This window comes from Xiphophorus couchianus, chromosome 12, assembly GCF_001444195.1.
Source record: "Xiphophorus couchianus chromosome 12, X_couchianus-1.0, whole genome shotgun sequence".
In the NCBI taxonomy this organism is placed as follows: Eukaryota; Metazoa; Chordata; class Actinopteri; order Cyprinodontiformes; family Poeciliidae; genus Xiphophorus; species Xiphophorus couchianus.
In genome coordinates, this window is record NC_040239.1 from 25,260,506 (window position 1) to 25,278,113 (window position 17,608).

At 44.1% G+C, this 17,608-nt stretch overlaps 2 protein-coding genes across 2 annotated transcripts; one reads left to right on the forward strand and one right to left on the reverse strand.

The window, feature by feature from the left end:
- The first annotated feature begins 5,475 nt into the window (after positions 1-5,475).
- On the forward strand, positions 5,476-7,869 carry LOC114154466 (collagen alpha-1(I) chain-like). The gene is made up of 2 exons (XM_028033564.1): positions 5,476-5,520; positions 6,424-7,869. The coding sequence occupies exons 1-2, from the start codon at positions 5,476-5,478 to the stop codon at positions 7,396-7,398; spliced, it is 1,020 nt and encodes a 339-aa protein (XP_027889365.1). The 3' UTR covers positions 7,399-7,869.
- Positions 7,768-10,838, reverse strand: LOC114154467 (basic proline-rich protein-like). Its single transcript, XM_028033565.1, has 5 exons — positions 10,772-10,838; positions 10,653-10,715; positions 9,444-9,683; positions 7,863-9,336; positions 7,768-7,783 (listed from the first exon to the last, which is right to left on the reverse strand). Exons 1-5 carry the CDS (start codon positions 10,836-10,838, stop codon positions 7,768-7,770), a joined length of 1,860 nt encoding a protein of 619 aa, XP_027889366.1.
- Positions 10,839-17,608: the final 6,770 nt, after the last annotated feature.

The following is a 17,608-nucleotide window of genomic DNA, read 5'->3' on the forward strand; positions in this document are numbered from 1 at the left end:
TGATGTTCATAATTGATAATTAGTAAGAGTGTGCTCCTCTATATCTATCTGAAAGATTTGGTAGGTCGTTGGTGTCCAGCATTCAGATATATGTGAATGTGTCAATCTGGGAAAAAAAAACATTTTTAAAGAATCTGGAATTCATCATTCCATCTTCCCTAAATTCCACAGAGTACACCGTGTTCCAAATTATTATGCAAATTGAATTTAAGTGTCATAAAGATTACGTTTTTTGTTGTGCTATTAAATTTATAGATGGTATTGTGTGTCAGGGCTCTTTGAATCACTATAATTAATTTCAGAGAGCTGGTTGATTAGTTTGTCTGGGGAGCTCAATTAAAGGAAATCTACTTAAGAAGGATGTTCCACATTATTAAGCAGGCCACAGGTTTCAAGCAATATGGGAAAGAGAAACTATCTCTGCTGAACAAAATCATCAGATAGTGTAGAGCCGTATCACAAGGTATGAAAACATTAGATATTTAACGAAAACTGAAGCGTTATCATCGTTCTGAGAAGAGATTTGTGGCTGATTCAGAACAAAGATGGGTTTTGTACAGATAAAGGCAAAATGAGGAAGGTTTCTGTTAGACAAATTCATTGGATTAAGAGAGCAGCTGTTAAAATGCTCTTACAAAGCAGCAAACAGTTATTTGAAGCTGCTGGAGCCTCTGGAACCTCAAGGTGGAGGATCCTCCAGAGGCTTGAGGTGCATGAAGCTACTATTGGGCCCCTAACCAGAGCTCACAAGCAGAACCGGTCTCACTGGGCCCAACCGTACATGAAGATTAATTTTCAAACAGACTTGTTCACTGATGACTGCTGTGCAACCCTGGATGGTCCAGATGGACGCAGTAGTGGATTGGTGGTGGATGGCCACCACGTCCCAACATGGCTGTGACGTCAGCAAGGAGGTGGTGGAGTCATGCTGCAAAGAAATTCAAGCAGAAACTTTCCACAAACTCACAAGTTCAATGGATCAAGAATTGTCCTGTGATGTCAAAGAAGGTCCTATGTTAACATGTAACTCGCTCTGTTAAAATGTTTTTGATTGAAATAGCTTTTGATTTTAGTACATGTGACCACTTAATGCTGCACATTGAAAGAATGACCGTTTGCAATTCTTTATAATCCTTAAAATATTTAGAAAATCTGCTGTGCATAATAATTTGGAACAATGCATTTTGAGTTTTTTATTTTTGAAAAAAATACTGTTCTCATGGGGAGCTTTGTTCAGTACAATTTGATTTATAATGTAATAGTTCATGACTTAACAATTATACTGACCATCATTTGCATTGACCATTTAAGAAAATCTGAGAAAATATCACTTGCATAATAATTTGGAACACAGTGTAGATGCTGCAGACAATGGACCTTACCAAGCTCCGCCCACAACCGACCCACGTGACCGCAAGTGTTGTTTCTATGTAAACATGACTGGATTAGTGCATCATTTCTACCGGATTTTCACAATATATCCGCTACTACAATGGACAGAGGAACTAACAAGTTCATGTCATCATCTGGGAGGAGGTTACTGGTTTCTCAGTCACAAGCTGGTTGCAAACCTGAGGCCAGCAGGTGTCAGTCAGTTATGGTAGATCTGAAATTTGGTTTGATGACGTCAATATGAGAAGCTGCAGACTGATAGGAGGAACCAAAGAGCTCTGTAAAGGTAAAGGCAAATCTTCTGAAGTTGGGATATAATTAATTTAATTTCACATAATTACCGCGGTAGAAGCCATTTGTTTGTTAAAATTTTATTAAATATATTTGTTCTATTTGATGTTTGTTGTGAATGACGTAAACGAGGTAATTAGTCCAACGTTTAGAAACTACAGCGGCTGTAATGCGCCGCAGCAAAGGGAAACAAAGGTCAAATGACCTGAACAGGTGATCAACTCAAAACCACTCGTACCTTTTTACTCTCTCTCTCTCTCTCTGTAGTTTAAGCACACATGTTACCGTGGCAACCGCCTGCGCCCCGCAAGACGAGCAAAGATTACGTTAAAAACAAAACATTCAGTCCGTTACGATATCAAGTTTCCAGGCTTGATATTTATTTCTCGATTATTAATCAGCGCTTCCCTGAACACAGCAGTGGTTGACTGACTAGCTGTACTTGGTGCTAACGTGGCTAACACGAGTAACAATTTAGTCCAAAGCCTTTTCTGCTAAAATAAAATCTTTAGTGTATGTCAGATACAGACACATTGCATATTGATCTGTTTAGCTAACGTAAGACTGTGTAGCAGACAGGCTTCAAGGTGTAGAAGTTGTATCAGTTCTGCCATTATGCTGTACTTGGCTAACGGGAAGCTAAGTGTGTTTGTGAGACGGCCACGCACGTGACCACGTAGAATGGGCATCAGCCAATGAGAAGTGGAAAGGTCATTGGATCCAGTGCCGTCTTTGATATGTTCCATATGGGCAGTTACCCAGGGTGGCACCAAAAAGGGCCGCAAAAAGCACCATATTTAAAAAAAGAACGTTTCATATTACTTTTATTCATCTACAGGGACCCCTGATTGCTGCAAACAATAGAGAGATTAGGCTTTGTTTGCTATCAATCACAAGTTACCCTGAGTCTGAACTCTACCTTTGGCTGGGCAAAACCAAGAAATTTGAAGAAGTTATGTTTTCACAAATTTTGTTGGAGTGGTGGTAGTGGGGGGAGAGTCACCCAGGATTCAATTTATGAAAGAAAACCCACCACCGGTTTTCCCTGACCTCAGGGTCACCCGCAACTTATCTAGTTCCCATTTCATGTCAAACGAAGTGAGAAAACGGCCGCAGAGGAAAATTTCATAAGAAGCAGCAATTTGCTAGCATAAAAACACAATAGCCTCATTGCCACTAGCGAGATTTAGTAAGCAAAATTATTTATTTTAATTTAATCAACTCAGTTTGTTGCTCGCCACCACATTACATATGATTTAAATACATGATCTGACCTCTCGCTAAAAGATGAGGTGTTTTGACGCTTAGGAGAACTTTGGTCATGTTGAACTGTTTCTATGGGGGTCGTCTAGAATCATCCAAGAGAAATGATAGAAATGAGTGCATATCCCATAGTCATGGCTTTAGCCTCACTATCAAACAGGGAGCTCAAAAAGGACGTGCAGTTCTTTGCAATAGCACCCGTTCCCTTTCAGCTTTCACATCTTCTCATGTCGTAGCCACAAACCGCAATGTATTTTGTCAGGATTTCACGTGTAAGACCAACACAAATGTGGTGCACGCTTCTGAAGTAGCAGGAGAAACCGTTTTTATTTGCAAAAATGTAATCTGAAAAGTGTGGTATCCATTTGCATTCAGCCCTCTTTTGCCAGCTTTGCACATAGAATAGAATAGAATAGAATAGAATTACTTTATTCATCCCAGCAGGGAAATTATTTCGCAGTTACAGCAGCATAGAGACAAGACACACAACATCCACCACTGAGTAGCAATTGTAGACAAGATAAAATAAAAATAAAATATAACATGCTGTCAATATAAAAAGCAGTTTAGAGCAGTCCTTGCAAAGATTCAAAAATGCAGAAACAGTATGTATATGTAAATATATGTACAGCAAGTGAGCCACAGTGCAGTTGTGCGAAATTGGACTGATTTGTGCAGAACAATGATTTTGCTTTTATTGTACAGTTTATTGTACAGTTATTGTACTTTTATTGTAAACTTTACACACATCTAGAGTGTAAAGTTTTTGCTTTTTTTCCCCTTAGTGGAATTACTCCATGAACATCAATTTTCAAGTCTTGAGCTTCCATCCAAGTCTCTATAGTCTTTTGCAGAACAAAAAGCATCTATTCCACATGATGCTGCCACTACCAAGTATTCTCAGTGTTTTCCCATTGTTAATTTAGGTCTTATCTGACTAGAGCACCTGTTTTTTCCACATTTGTCTTTCACATGTTGTGGCAAACTGAAAATGAGACTTTTTACTTTCTTTTTGCCACTTGGTTGGTCATGGTTTTAATCTCTCCTTGTCTGACCTGTCAATTTAGGTGAGCTTACAGTTGTACCTTACTCTTTGCATTTTCTGATGTTGGCCACTATAAGATGCTCAAAATGTATCGTGGTGTAATGTCCTTACTTTAAAATTCTCCAAAACTTAAGGTCAAATTTCTCTAATCTCTCCAGTTATACTGAAATCAAATTACACACAAATTGATTTTATTCCTATATCACTTTAAACTAGTCTGAACAACATGGAGGCTCTGAGAGTCATTATTAGACTGAGGGCTGCCAGACTAGTTTATTTTTATTAAATTATTATATTTAGCTAAATATTATTGCTGAGGGGCACAAACAGGCCTTCTGCCATACAGATTAAACTTTTTTTTTTTTTTAACTCAAAAAGGGCACTAGGGGCATCAAGGATAAAAGGGGCAGGGGCTCAAGCCCCCTTTGCCCCCCCTCTGCACGTGCCTGGTCACCGCAGTTTATAAGGTAAAATTATGTAAAAGGCTAAAAGTAGCTAAAATATTAAAGGGTGCATCTAGGCTTCCACTTGCATGTAGAGTTACAGTAATATGTTCTATGCAATGTAAAAAAACTCATGTAAAACCTAAAATTTGAGAAACGACAGAAACGTTCCCCTATTGCCTCTGCTAAAAACGGTGGGTGAATGAAATAAAAACCTTTTATGGTTCCTGAGATATCAACATTTGTTTGGAGGCATCATTTAGCACGGTGACTACAAAAAACATGCCACATGCAGCACGAAAAAAACCAATGTCAAAAGCTGAAATTATTCCCAGGTGTTAAACAGCAAAAAAGCTGTTAGACTGCCCAACTTCAAAATGGCCGCTGCCTTGCTTCCTCCATGACAGCCCTGAAACTGGATGATTGATGGATGACCTAAAACATCCCCTGTTAAACACAACGGACATTTAATATTGTAATTCTCAATTCTGCCACAGGATGGAGCGATTTCCCCCATGGGGCGAAAAATTCATTAAAACCTGAATATTATAAAAAGTATGAAGGTTATGAATACCAAGAGATGTAGCCGGCATTAGGAGAGCAAGCTGAATAGTATAAAAGTTGAATGGTGAAAATAGCACAAAGTATGCAGGAGAAGAAGCATGGTGAAATTTACGGAGCAACCAGGAAAGTGGAACTTAATATAAAAAAAATGTGTAGGGCGGTAAAGTGTAGGAACCAATGTTCCCTGCCCCCCCTGATCCGGTGAAGCTGCGCAGGTCACTTCCAGTTCAGACTTGTGGGAAAAATGTATTTAGTGCCCACAGATTCTCTCTTTTTTTCATAGTGCATGCTCACTGTGTGGTATTATTACTCCTAGCAACAGTTGCCATGCTGCTGACAATGATGTCATCAGCGTGACTTCAAATTACGTCTGTCTTGAGGCCCTTCTAAGAATGCCTCTGTGATGTCATAAAGTCCATAACATGACCAACTGATCAGGCAACACAAAATTCATTTGGACGTTTTGGACCGATAAAGATGGCTAACGAAAGCTCAGACAGTGACGTTTACGTGAGACCCAAGGTCTCCTTTTGGAATAAAGTTAAGAAGATTTGCTCCAATAAAGTTCATCCTGGCCACACAACGCCAGATTACCAAAAGAGGAAATTCCTTAGTGAACTTCTGTGGCAAATCATTGAGAAAGTGGCAGATGGTCCCACAATGCATCTTGTCAGAGAAACTTTTTGCGAACAACATCGCAAACTTTTGCTTTTAGTTTATAGAAGAACAGGAAAAGTAAATGTAGATGTACTTTCAGAAGTGTCAGAGGAATTAAGTGAGAGGATTTTCCAGAGCATTGCAAGAGATGCGTTCCACTTCGCTTCTGAACTCAATTTGATTGCGCTTCTCGATTACCCAGAAGGACACGAATTTATTGTGGAAAAATTCAAACGCCACCTGGAGAATCCTGTTCCTCGAAAGAAAATGTTTTCATCTACAAAAAGAAAGATCAGAAGGACATTTTTTCCAAATGAGGACTTGTATTCTGCTGAAAATTGCCTGAGTGAGGATTATACTCAGGCAGGCATGGATCCGAAACGATTTTTGAGGGACGCGAACGAGATGGGTTTTAAACGGGGAACCGAAGATGAAAGGAGACATATGGTGTATTTAATTCTTTGGCGATTGATTTATAAGACGAGTTACAGATCTACTTATGGGGCTTACAAAAGGAAGGACACCGAGCCTGTCCACAGAAGACTTGCCCCTAAACTCTGGGAAGAGGTAAAGGATATAGATTTTGTCTTTTTTGATGACATGGAAAGAAAAATCTGCAGAGACATCATTCAGCTTCTCAGCGGCAATGACGATGTAGTTAAAGAACTACTGTTCAAGATGATCAAAAGTGAGAACCCGATAGTTATTTACAAACTTGTACAGTGTTTTAGAAGCACCCTGGCACGTCCTATAAAAATTCATTTTCAGAAAGACTATCTCAGAAAGGCTTGGAAGTGGATTCAACATGCTGTCTGCTGTGGAGAGGATTCGGACATTGTTCAGACTCAAGAACCCTTTTACAGAGGACCAGACTTAGAGCCAACCTCCGAGTCAGGACCTGCCTCCGAGTCAGGACCTGCCTCAGAGTCAGGACTGGCCTTCGAGTCTGGACCTGTCTCAGAGTCAGGACCTGCCTCAGAGTCAGGACTGATCTCCGAGTCAGGACCGACCTCAGGGTCTGGACCTGCCTCAGAGTCAGGACCTGCCTCAGAGTCAGGACTGGCCTTCGAGTCTGGACCTGTCTCAGAGTCAGGACCTGCCTCCGAGTCTGGACCTGCCTCAGAGTCAGGACTGACCTCCGAGTCAGGACCGACCTCAGAGTCTGGACCTGCCTCAGAGTCAGGACTGACCTCAGAGTCTGGACCTGCCTCAGAGTCAGGACTGACCTCCGAGTCAGGACCGACCTCAGAGTCTGGACCTGCCTCCGAGTCAGGACCGACCTCAGAGTCTGGACCTGCCTCAGAGTCAGGACTGACCTCCGAGTCAGGACCGACCTCAGAGTCTGGACCTGCCTCCGAGTCAGGACCGGCCTTAAAGTCAGGACCTGCCTCAGAATCCGGACCGGCCTCAGAGCTGGGACCTGCCTCTGAGTCGGGACCAGCCTCTGAGTCAGGACCTGCCTCCGAGTCAGGACCTGCCCCTGAGTCAGGACCTGCCTCCGAGTCTGGACCTGCCTCCGAGTCTGGACCTGCCTCCGAGTCTGGACCTGCCTCCAAGTCAGGACCAGCCTTAGAGTCAGGACCTGCCTCAGAATCCGGACTGGCCTCAGAGTCCGGACCTTCCTCAGCGTCAGGACCGGCCTTAGAGTCAGGACCTGCCTCAGAATCCGGACCGGCCTCAGAGCTGGGACCTGCCTCTGAGTCGGGACCAGCCTCTGAGTCAGGACCTACCTCTGACTCGTGACCGTCCTCTGAGTCGGGACCTGTATCTGAATTCCTCTGAGTCGGGACCGTCTTCCGAATTATCACCCGCCTCTGAGACCCTCTGAGATGAAAAGGACAGAAACGTTCCCCTAATCCCTCTGGTAAAAAAGGTGGTTGAATGAAATCCAAACCTTTTATGGTTCCTCTGATATCAAAATTTTTTGTAGGCATTGTTTACACAGTGACTACAAAAAACATGCCACATGCAGCACGAAAAAAAAACAACATCAAAAGTTCAAATTATTCCCAGGTGTTAAACAGCATAAAAGCTGTTGCCTGAAAATGTGACAAAAAAATACTCCAAAACAGTCCAAAACCCAGGCAGCACTGCTGAGCAGGAAACAAGAGCTCAACACAGGTAGCGACTGGTAAACGGTTGGACAGCAGACAATGGACTCGGGAGGAGCAATCGCAGATGAGGACTCGGGAGGAGGCGGGACCCACGGAGGTGGCGGCAGGGAGTCTCTGGTGCCGCCCGGAGGCGGCGGAGAGGAGTCTCTCGTGCCGCCAGGAGGCGGGGACTCGGGAGGAGCAACCGCAGGTGAGGACTCGGGAGGAGGCAGGACCCACGGAGGCGGCGGTGAGGAGTCTCTGGTGCCCCCCGGAGGCGGCGGAGAGGAGTCTCTGGTGCCACCAGGAGGCGGGGACTTGGGAGGAGGCAGGACCCACGGAGCCAGCGGCGAGGAGTCTCTGGTGCCACCTGGAGGCAACGGTGAGGAGTCTCTGGTGCCACTAGGAGGTGGCGGCAAGGAGTCTCTGGTGCCACTAGGAGGCAACGGCGAGGAGTCTCTGGTGCCTCCAGGAGGTGAGGACTCGGGAGGAGGCGGGACCCACGGAGGCGGCGGCAAGGAGTCTCTGGTGCCGCCTGGAGGCGGCAGAGACTCCTCTCTGGTGCCGCCAGGAGGCGGCAGAGAGGAGTCTCTGGTCCCACCAGGAGGCGGTGGCGAGGAGTCTCTGATGGCGCCAGGAGGCGGCGGCGAGGAGTCTCTGGTGCCGCCCGGAGGCGGCGGAGAGGAGTCTCTGGTGCCGCCCGGAGGTGGGGCAGAGGAGTCTCTGGTGCCGTCAGGAGGCAGGGACTCGGGAGGAGCAACCACAGGAGAGGACTCGGGAGGATGGGGGACCCACAGAGGTGGCGGTGAGGAGTCTCTGGTGCCACTAGGAGGTGGCGGCGAGGAGTCTCTGGTGCCACCTGGAGGCAACAGTGAGGAGTCTCTGGTGCCACCTGGAGGCAACGGCGAGGAGTCTCTGGTGCCACCTGGAGGCAACAGTGAGGAGTCTCTGGTCCCACTAGGAGGCAACGGCGAGGAGTCTCTGGTGCCGCCAGGAGGCGGCGGAGAGGAGTCTCTGGTGCCGCCAGGAGGCGGTGGAGAGGAGTCTGTGGTGCCACCAGGAGGCGGCGGCGAGTAGTCTCTGGTGCCACCTGGAGGCAATGGCGAGGAGTCTCTGGTGCCACCTGGAGGCAATGGCGAGGAGTCTCTGGTGCCACTAGGAGGCGGTGACTCGGGAGGAGCAACCGCAGGCGAGGACTTGGGAGGAGGCGGGACCCACGGAGGCGGCGGCGAGGAGTCTCTGGTGCCGCCCGGAGGCGGCAGAGAGGAGTTTCTGGTGCCACCAGGAGGCAACGGCGAGGAGTCTCTGGTGCCCCCAGGAGGCGGGGACTCGGGAGGAGCAACCGCAGGCGAGGACTTGGGAGGAGCTCTATGGGAAGACTCAGAGGAATCACTGGGACTTCTAGGGGATGACGAGGGAACACGGGGACCACTAAGGGGCGACGGGGAGTCACACAGCTCACTAGGGGGAAGAAACTCGGGAGAAACACTAAGAACACTAGAAGGAGACGAGGCAAGATTGGGAGTCAACAAAGGGTCAAAAGTGCGACGAAGGAACACTGGGAGCACTAGGAGACTCGGAAGAATCACTAGGGGACGAAGAAGGAACACTAGGCGGTGACAAATGGTCACTAGGGGGTGAGAAATGGGCACTAGGAAGCTCTGAGGGGGGCACTAGGAAGCTCGGAGGGGGCACTAGGATGCTCAGAAGGAGCAGAGAGCCCACTAACTGGGGCGGGAGGCCAAGCCACCAGCCTTGAAGCCTGTCGGCTAGGTGCCAGCCAGGCCACCTGGAACCCCATGGCCATGGGGACTGTGGCTGGAGCAGAGGCAGACGGAGCTGGAGTAAGGTCCGGTGCGGGGGTTGCAGCGAGCTCCGGACGCGGAGAGGTTGCAGCGACGGCAAGAAGTGTGGCTGGTCCTGGAGACGACGGAGCTGGGGCGCAGGAGGCCCGGGCGCTGGCGCGGATCCAACGGATTGTTTCCTCTGATCTATCTATCTATAAAGATATATAGATATATAGATAGATAGATAGATAGATCATTTATGCATGGTTTTGTAAATTGTTCACCATCTATCTATCTATCTATCTATCTATCTAGATAGATAGATAGATAGATAGATAGATAGATAGATAGATGGTGAACAATTTACATAAATTTTAAATTGTTCTTAAAATGTCATAAATACATAAATAAATATCAAAATATAAATCTATCTATCTATTTGTCTGTCTACAGATATATAGATATCTGTAGATATATAGATCTATCTAGATAGATAGATAGATCTGTAGATAGATAGATAGATAGATAGATAGATAGATAGATAGATCTGTAGGTATATAGATCTATCTATCTATCTGCCTCAGCATATTTAATATTTGAGAGTCTTACTGTTTCTGTAGAGCAAACACCCAAGGTGGCCGATGTGCAAACCACCCAGCAGTGGACTTAACGAAATCACGACTCAGAGCCTGGTGGTCTGCAAATGTGAGCAAGACAGCAGATAGCGTGGTGTCCTGGGGGATGGGTCTGTGCCGGAAGGGTAGCTGATGTAAAAAACATAGGAGACCCCTGCCACCCCTCGCCCTCCAGTTAATGCACACACCTCATCCTCCCCGTTCCCCAACCCTTCATCTGCCGAGCCCCCACCCCCTAAACAAACTCACGCACATGCTGAAAGATAGATGTTCAACAAATGGAAGTAAAGGGTGAGCGAGGGCCCTGTATGAGAAGTGTATTGGGCAACCGGGGGCCATCAAACCCCCGCCCTCCTGGCTCATAGCCCAGCAATCAAGGGGGCCCCGTCAGAGGGGGCCGAGGGGGTTTGACGTGGAATGGGGTGGCTGTGGATGAGGGGGAGGCAGTTGCTGCCTCACTTGGATGTTATTTATTGGCCTACTTTGAATCTCCTGTTGCCTCCTGCACTCCCTGTCACTCCCATTGATCTTGTCAATGGGAGTGGCTGTGGATGAAGGGGAGGCAGTTGCTGCCTCACTTGGATGTTATTTATTGGCCTACTTTGAATCTCCTGTTGCCTCCTGCACTCCCTGTCACTCCCATTGATCTTGTCCAGATTTGCCCTCATGGATATTTCTTCACCTCCTCCGCCTCCTTCCCTCTTCCTCTGCTGAAGTACTCTGTGTATATATATATATATATACTGTATATATACTTATAGAAGTAGACGATAGGATGCTAGTGTGCCATGATCAAGCTTTGCCATTAGATCATCTTCATTAAGTTTGGTCATGATCTCAAATACACACACCGTTATTTATGAGGTTTTGTGTATGAAGACATGCAAAATGAAAAATCGCCTGAAATTAAATTAATGCAACCTCAAATGACCAAGAGCGTGAGTGTTTTAAAGGGAATTAAGAAGGTGTGTAGCAGCCTGAAGCCTTCCAGTACTTAATTAAATGAGCATTGGGAAGTTTCTGTACCTCTAACATAACAGAAAATCCAGATTGTTGCTGGCTTGCAGCATGTAGGTACTTGTGAATGTGAGGTAGAGGGAGAACGACATCTGTAATTGTTGCATCTCATCAATCTGGAGAAGACTATCCATTATAGAATCCATCATTCCAACTTACATTATTCCCATGAGAGGAGATCCCAGGTAGTTCAGTCTGAGGTCAATGCAATGCTAAAAGTTGCAAAAAAACAAACCAAAGAGTATTTCTGAAACTCAAAAAGTTTGTGCTCATTTGAGATAGTTGACTAGAGGAAGAGGATTGATGTGGAGGAGGTCAAGAAACAATAAAAAACAACAACTTGGCAACATGGTTAAATTTTAAGAAGCTTCATCTGAACATACAAGAGCATTAATGGATCACTATCAGGCACCGAGGTGGAGAGCTGATGATTTGGAGTTGTGTACAGCCACAGGCCCTGCCGGGACAGCTGGTCACAAAGTTGATCATTAAGTCTTGAAAGAGTCAATTTGTCCAACAGCATAAGCGACTAAAATTAGGTCATGGGACATAAAAAAATCTGCTACCAAATGGCCAAAAGAGATAAAGCATGTCAAATGTTCAGATGTTTTACCCAGACTGAGGTCAGAATATTTGACCACCTCGTAAATAACCACCTCGTAAATAACATATTGCGAAAATTCACCACTAATTTGATAGAAATTATGAGAACAATGAGTACTTATGTAGTTATTGTTAATAAAGCTGCTTGAAAATCTACTCAATATTTCGCAGACAGCTTCTGAATTTCGAATGTAGACACTATTTTTTACCTTGTCACATAGTTTGGCCATTCCAAAAACATGACCTGGGTCTAAGTGTGAGTGAGTAAAGTGCGATTTGGTGGAATAATAGGCATTTATTTGTCTCTTTTGCTGCGGTTCTGTTTTGTGTTCTGCGCGTGTATTGAGATGAAGTGTGTAGAATTCACACTTTTGTACTGCACTAGGACGAGAGTAACCACTGTTTGATTATATCCATATGGTTCCTCATATTGTTTCACCAGTTTTCTGGTTCTGGACCCCTTGGCAGAGCGGCCACCCTCCTCCTTTTGCAGACCACTTTTGGACTTTTTGCTAAAGCTCAATCTATTTCTGCGATAACTTGTGTGGCAGAAACAAGCTGCACATGAGCTAGTCGAAAACGATTCAACAAAGAAGAGATGGGCAAAGTAGACTGAAGACAATCTAGGATAAAGGCTCATGCTTTGAATTGTAAAGTCTGAAAAGAGATTTACATTCCTAAAGAAATCCACTTGATTCTCATCTCCTTTCAGTCCTTCGTCTGGAATTTATCCCATTGAGCTCGATTTCTCAGGATGCATTTCATCCTGGCCAATCAGCAATCAGAAGGAGTTGTGAATGGTGATGTCGAGTTTCTGCAACCATCGGTAGACCTCGCAGAAAATCCTCAACGGTGTAATTAACCGAAAGTAGTAGAACTGTTATTAGTTGGAGCTACTTCAAGCATTCAGCATCCAGAGGAGAGTGAATTTTCATTGGTGCAGACAGATGTTCTTTGTAGCGTTGTTAGAAAATTAGTGATGTTATGGTTGGGTCACTCACCATATGGTCTATATGTGTACCCTGAGAGCCTATTAACTTATTTTTCAACATGTCAACATGCCACCTTAGTCAAGGGATATTTAATATAATACTATGGAAGCTTTTCTTTCTACACCAGTGTAATGCAAGGCAGCTTTATTAAACAAATGATCATTTACAGTAGATTGAGAGTGTTTTACAAGCAAATAAGAAAGTCATCCACAACACTAGCATCAGTTTACGTTTAAATACGGTACTCCTTTAATAATTGTGTCCATTCCTATTCGTTTTCATCCACCCCATAACTCTCTTTATCATTTGTTTTCTAACCAGGGAAGGCTAAAATAGACACCTGGGCTCAAGTACTGACATAGCAGCACTTGCGCACATATGTATGTCTGTACATGTTCCTGTGATTTATGTGTCTTGTCCAGACTCAGAGTTGGAAGTACAAGCCCATACACCCCGCCACCCCTCTTCCATCCTCCCTCACTTGCTCAACAAAGCTCTTTAAAAATGTGTGTCAGAGGTTTGGGGGGAGGTTCCCTTCTAAGACAAATAGAATTAAGGAGCCAACTCCAGACACTGAAACTATGCTATAGCTTCCTCAGCTAACAGTACAGCAGCATCACCAGCAGCAGCATACACCCAAGCCAGTGAAGCATTTGTTTTTTTACTGTTCTTTGTCATGTTTCCACTTTTTCCACAACGCCACCTTTAGAGCATTAAATGCAACAGATTGGATCATCCCGCTGTCCAAGACTAAACACACTAAGAACGCATCGCTGACAGCTGGAACCGTTCTCTTAAATATTATGTCTCTGGGACTCGCATGCTGACATAAGCAAATAATGACGCAAAGCACAAGGCACACACTGTAGCGCCATGATTACTTCCTCTGGCATTAATCTCATACATTTATTCTGGTCAGTCTGCTTACAGGCAGGAATTCACCAGGGCCTCTCATGTTGCAGATCAACACTTCCATTTGTGCAGCGAGCGGCTTAAGTAGGTTAGAGGCAGGCATGCACACTCCACTTTCGTCTTCAAGCCCCGCGGGCAGTAAATGATTCTGTTAGAGAGGCTGGGGCTCGTTATCGACACGCTCGCAGGCGCTCTCGGCAGCCAGCTCTCGCTCACAGCCTCTGCCACCCAATGGCCACGGAGGTCAGGGAACAGTATAGATTGGCTGCAGCACCACGTACAGTGACATGGCAATCCAGGAAAAAGACCCACTGTGGCAGAGCGATTTGTAATGATTTGAACGTAAAGTACTTTTCAAGAGTATCTGTACCCCTAGGACAACAAACTTCGCTGCATTTTATTGGGGTTTTATTCAACAGAGCAAATGATTGCAAAGGGGAAGAAAGTAGTTTCCTTTGTACAAATAAACATGTGAAAAATGTGGTGCGAATTTGAACGCTCCTCCCTTTCGCCGAATAAAATCTTAGTGGAGCCAGTCAACCCAGTCACCAAAATTGAAAGATCGAGGAAAGAGATGGTAAACACTAGATGCAGGCAAGGGGCCCATGGGATCTGGAAACATACTATGTAACGCACAGGTGGGAGAATCTGTTGAGAGGATGACAACTAGCAGTTGTGCACTCCACAAATCTGGCCTTCACGGAAGAGTGGCTTACAGAAAGACATTGTTGAAATAGAGCCACAATTCACCGCAAGCCGTGTAGGGAAAATGACAAACATGTGGAAGAAGCTGCTCTAGTCAGACGATACCAAAAGTGAACGCTTTGACCTACATTCAAACTGTTATGTGTTGCGGATGTTATGGAAGATGAACTTTATAATATTAATAATATTTATTTAACCAGATAAAACACTTGTTGAGATCTACAACCTGTTTTTCAAGAGGGACCCGGCAAGATAGCAGAGAAATGCATTTTAGTTTTGAAAGCATCAAAGCATAAATTGTAAAAACAAGTAATAAAGAACATAACTATCAAAAGCAGTAGCTGTTAAATCTCTGCTCCCCATGGACTTTCCACAACATCATTTCCACTGTAAAACCATTTGGAGGCAGCACTAAGCTGTGGCGACACTCTGGAAGAAAACCTGTTAGTCTGCAAAAGAGTTGAGACTAGAGTGAAGGTTTACCAGTTCACAGATGGCCTCTGTCCAGTCTGTGTGAGCTTGAGCTGTTTAGCGATGCAGAAGTAAGAAAATCTTTTGTCTCTAGATAAGCAACACTTTGCGTTGGTCTATCACATAAAATTTTGTTGAAATGTTTGTTGTTGAATAGTGACAACATTTGAGAAAGTTGACAAGATCAATACTTTTGGAAGGCGCTTGGAAAAACAGGAACTACACAAGTTCAAGGAGTAGTATTATGTAGAAATCAACGTTTTTGAGCTTTACCTCAAGTGATAATATTATTCCTTCATCATAAACTTACCTGGAGTGTTGCCTTGATTCTTTTGTGCATGTTTGAGGGATCCTTTAGTCTCCTGTGGCAACAATTCAGCTGTACAAAACACCTGGTTGGCCCTAGCTCCGCCTTTGAGACGAAGCTCCTCCTTGCAGAAGCAGTTTCCAAGCTTCTGCCCCTCACAGAGCAGCCCTCCTGCATGACTCCCCCACTCAGCTCCTTCAGACTAGCCAGCAGCAATTAGCAAACACCTGGTGGAACTGCACATCTGCTGAGCTCATTATACAAGCTACTTCTCAGTGTAACGCTGGTAAAAACATTGTTAAAGGGTTGATAAGGAGCCATGTTACAATAACTTCCTGAAGGCGGAGTTTCAGAAAGACCAGGAGTTTTTAAAGCGACAGAGGCCCAATTTCTAAAGGTGTTAAATCAAAACATGTGAAAGGCAGACTTAAAAGTAAAATTTCTTTTAAGTCATATTTGATATATATAGCAATTATTTTACAACTGAAAGTAACACAGTTACATGATTGTGCTATATAATGGCACTATGTGATTGGAAAACACATAATACTGTCCATTAAAATGCCATTAATTAATGTTTAGTGTATATTTAGCCTGGAACTTAAATAAATGGGAAAAATAAAGTGTGATGTGGTCCATCCTACTTAATCTGGACCCAAATGGACTAGATCTCTTCCATGTGTCAACACAGTTTTTAAGACAACGGCTGGTTCCTAGCCCGCTCCAGTAAAAATACAAAACAAAACAAAAAAAAAACACACCCTACCTTGCCTGGAGCTACTCGAATGCGTGTGCATGCCTTTCAGTGTTTCGAAACAAGGGTCCAGTCTGCACCTCAGCAGACCGTTCAGGCTGAGGCAGTTAGACCAGCAGAACGTTTTCTCAGGTTAATGACCTCTGCGTCACTCAGGCTCATATTTAGATTTCACAAGTATTTGTGGTTGGAATGTTTGCATTTAGCTCATGTGGCTGTTCTGTGCTGAAATAGGTGCAATGCAGAAGTGATTCCTCTGCCTCACCCTGCCCTGGTTGGTTTCCCTGTGATATTTACTCAGAGAAGGGAATAAAGCAGAGGCAGATTACTTTTATGACCTGTCTGTTTTATTTTTAAACAACCCGCTCTGTTTTTGCGCTGTGAAGCTATTTGGATCATTGTGCAAAAATGACCCACGCTGCTAAAATTTGCAGTATAAGGAATTTGCTGCCATGCACGCACATGCATGCGGCAGCAAATTCCAGTATCTTGCACGAACCGCCCCCCTTGTCCTCACACACATGTTTCCTGTCATGGCTGTAACATTCCAGGCATTGCACCCCCACCCCCACAAAAATGTATAATGTACAAATTACATCCAGACAGAACAAAGATAAACCTCTCTAATGGCTTATATTCAGATGCAAAAAAAACAGAAATGGAAATGTCAAAGAGGAGCGGCAAATCTGAGTCTAAAGGCTGCAAGCTTAAAAAAGAACCACAAGGTTATAGTTACAAAGAAAAGGAGTATAACTTGTTCTATCAAATTCATGTAAAATTATTGACAATAAACTTTTTAAGATTTTAAAAACCTAAGTACTTAGTAATACAACACTTACACAACAACCCAAGACTTAAGAATGCATTAAAACCAGAGAAATTTGTCAAAATCTGATTATAAAGGTACATCTTTAATCAGATTTCCTAAAGAAACCACAGAGTCCACCACTCTCAAGTCCAAAGGAAGACAGTTCCACACTCTGTGGCCCACTGCATAAAAAGTTCTGTCGTCTTTTGCTTATCAAACTATTTTTTTTGTGCCAACTGTGTGTATCTTTGAACACAAAAGGAACTTTGCTCAATGCAATGCTGATAATACAGAGGACTGCATATTACCGAAAGCTGATGATCATACAGTTCTACACCAATGCTTCGGTGAGGTTAGCACATGGCTTTTTGTTTATTGTTATAAAATCACAATAAACAATATGGCACTATTTACCCCCCAGCCCCCATAGCAGCCTGCCAATAATACTGTTCACTTGGAATTTTAGATAGTAAGAAAAGCTTTTGCAAATCTTGACGTGATGTTTGATCCTCAATAGAAACAACAAAAGCAATTCATGCCTTTGTTTCATTCCCCCCAAGACTGTTGCAACTCTTTCGAATCCCACTCAAGAAATTACTCAGCATCACAGTTACCTTTAAACCTTTATTTATTTACTGATTTAGATTGTTGGAGTGAGAATATTTATATCCAATACATCTAGTCTTCTCATCTGGCACACTATGCAGTCCTGCGTTTTTAGGACTTGGTGTAGAGAGGTGCATGGATTAAAGAAAATATTAAATCTAAAGTCAGTCCGCAGGTTGCAGGCTTTGGAATATCAACATGGATGAAAATACACGGCTATGTCGGAAGCACAAGAGCCTTTCTTTGGTTGCAGACTTTCTATA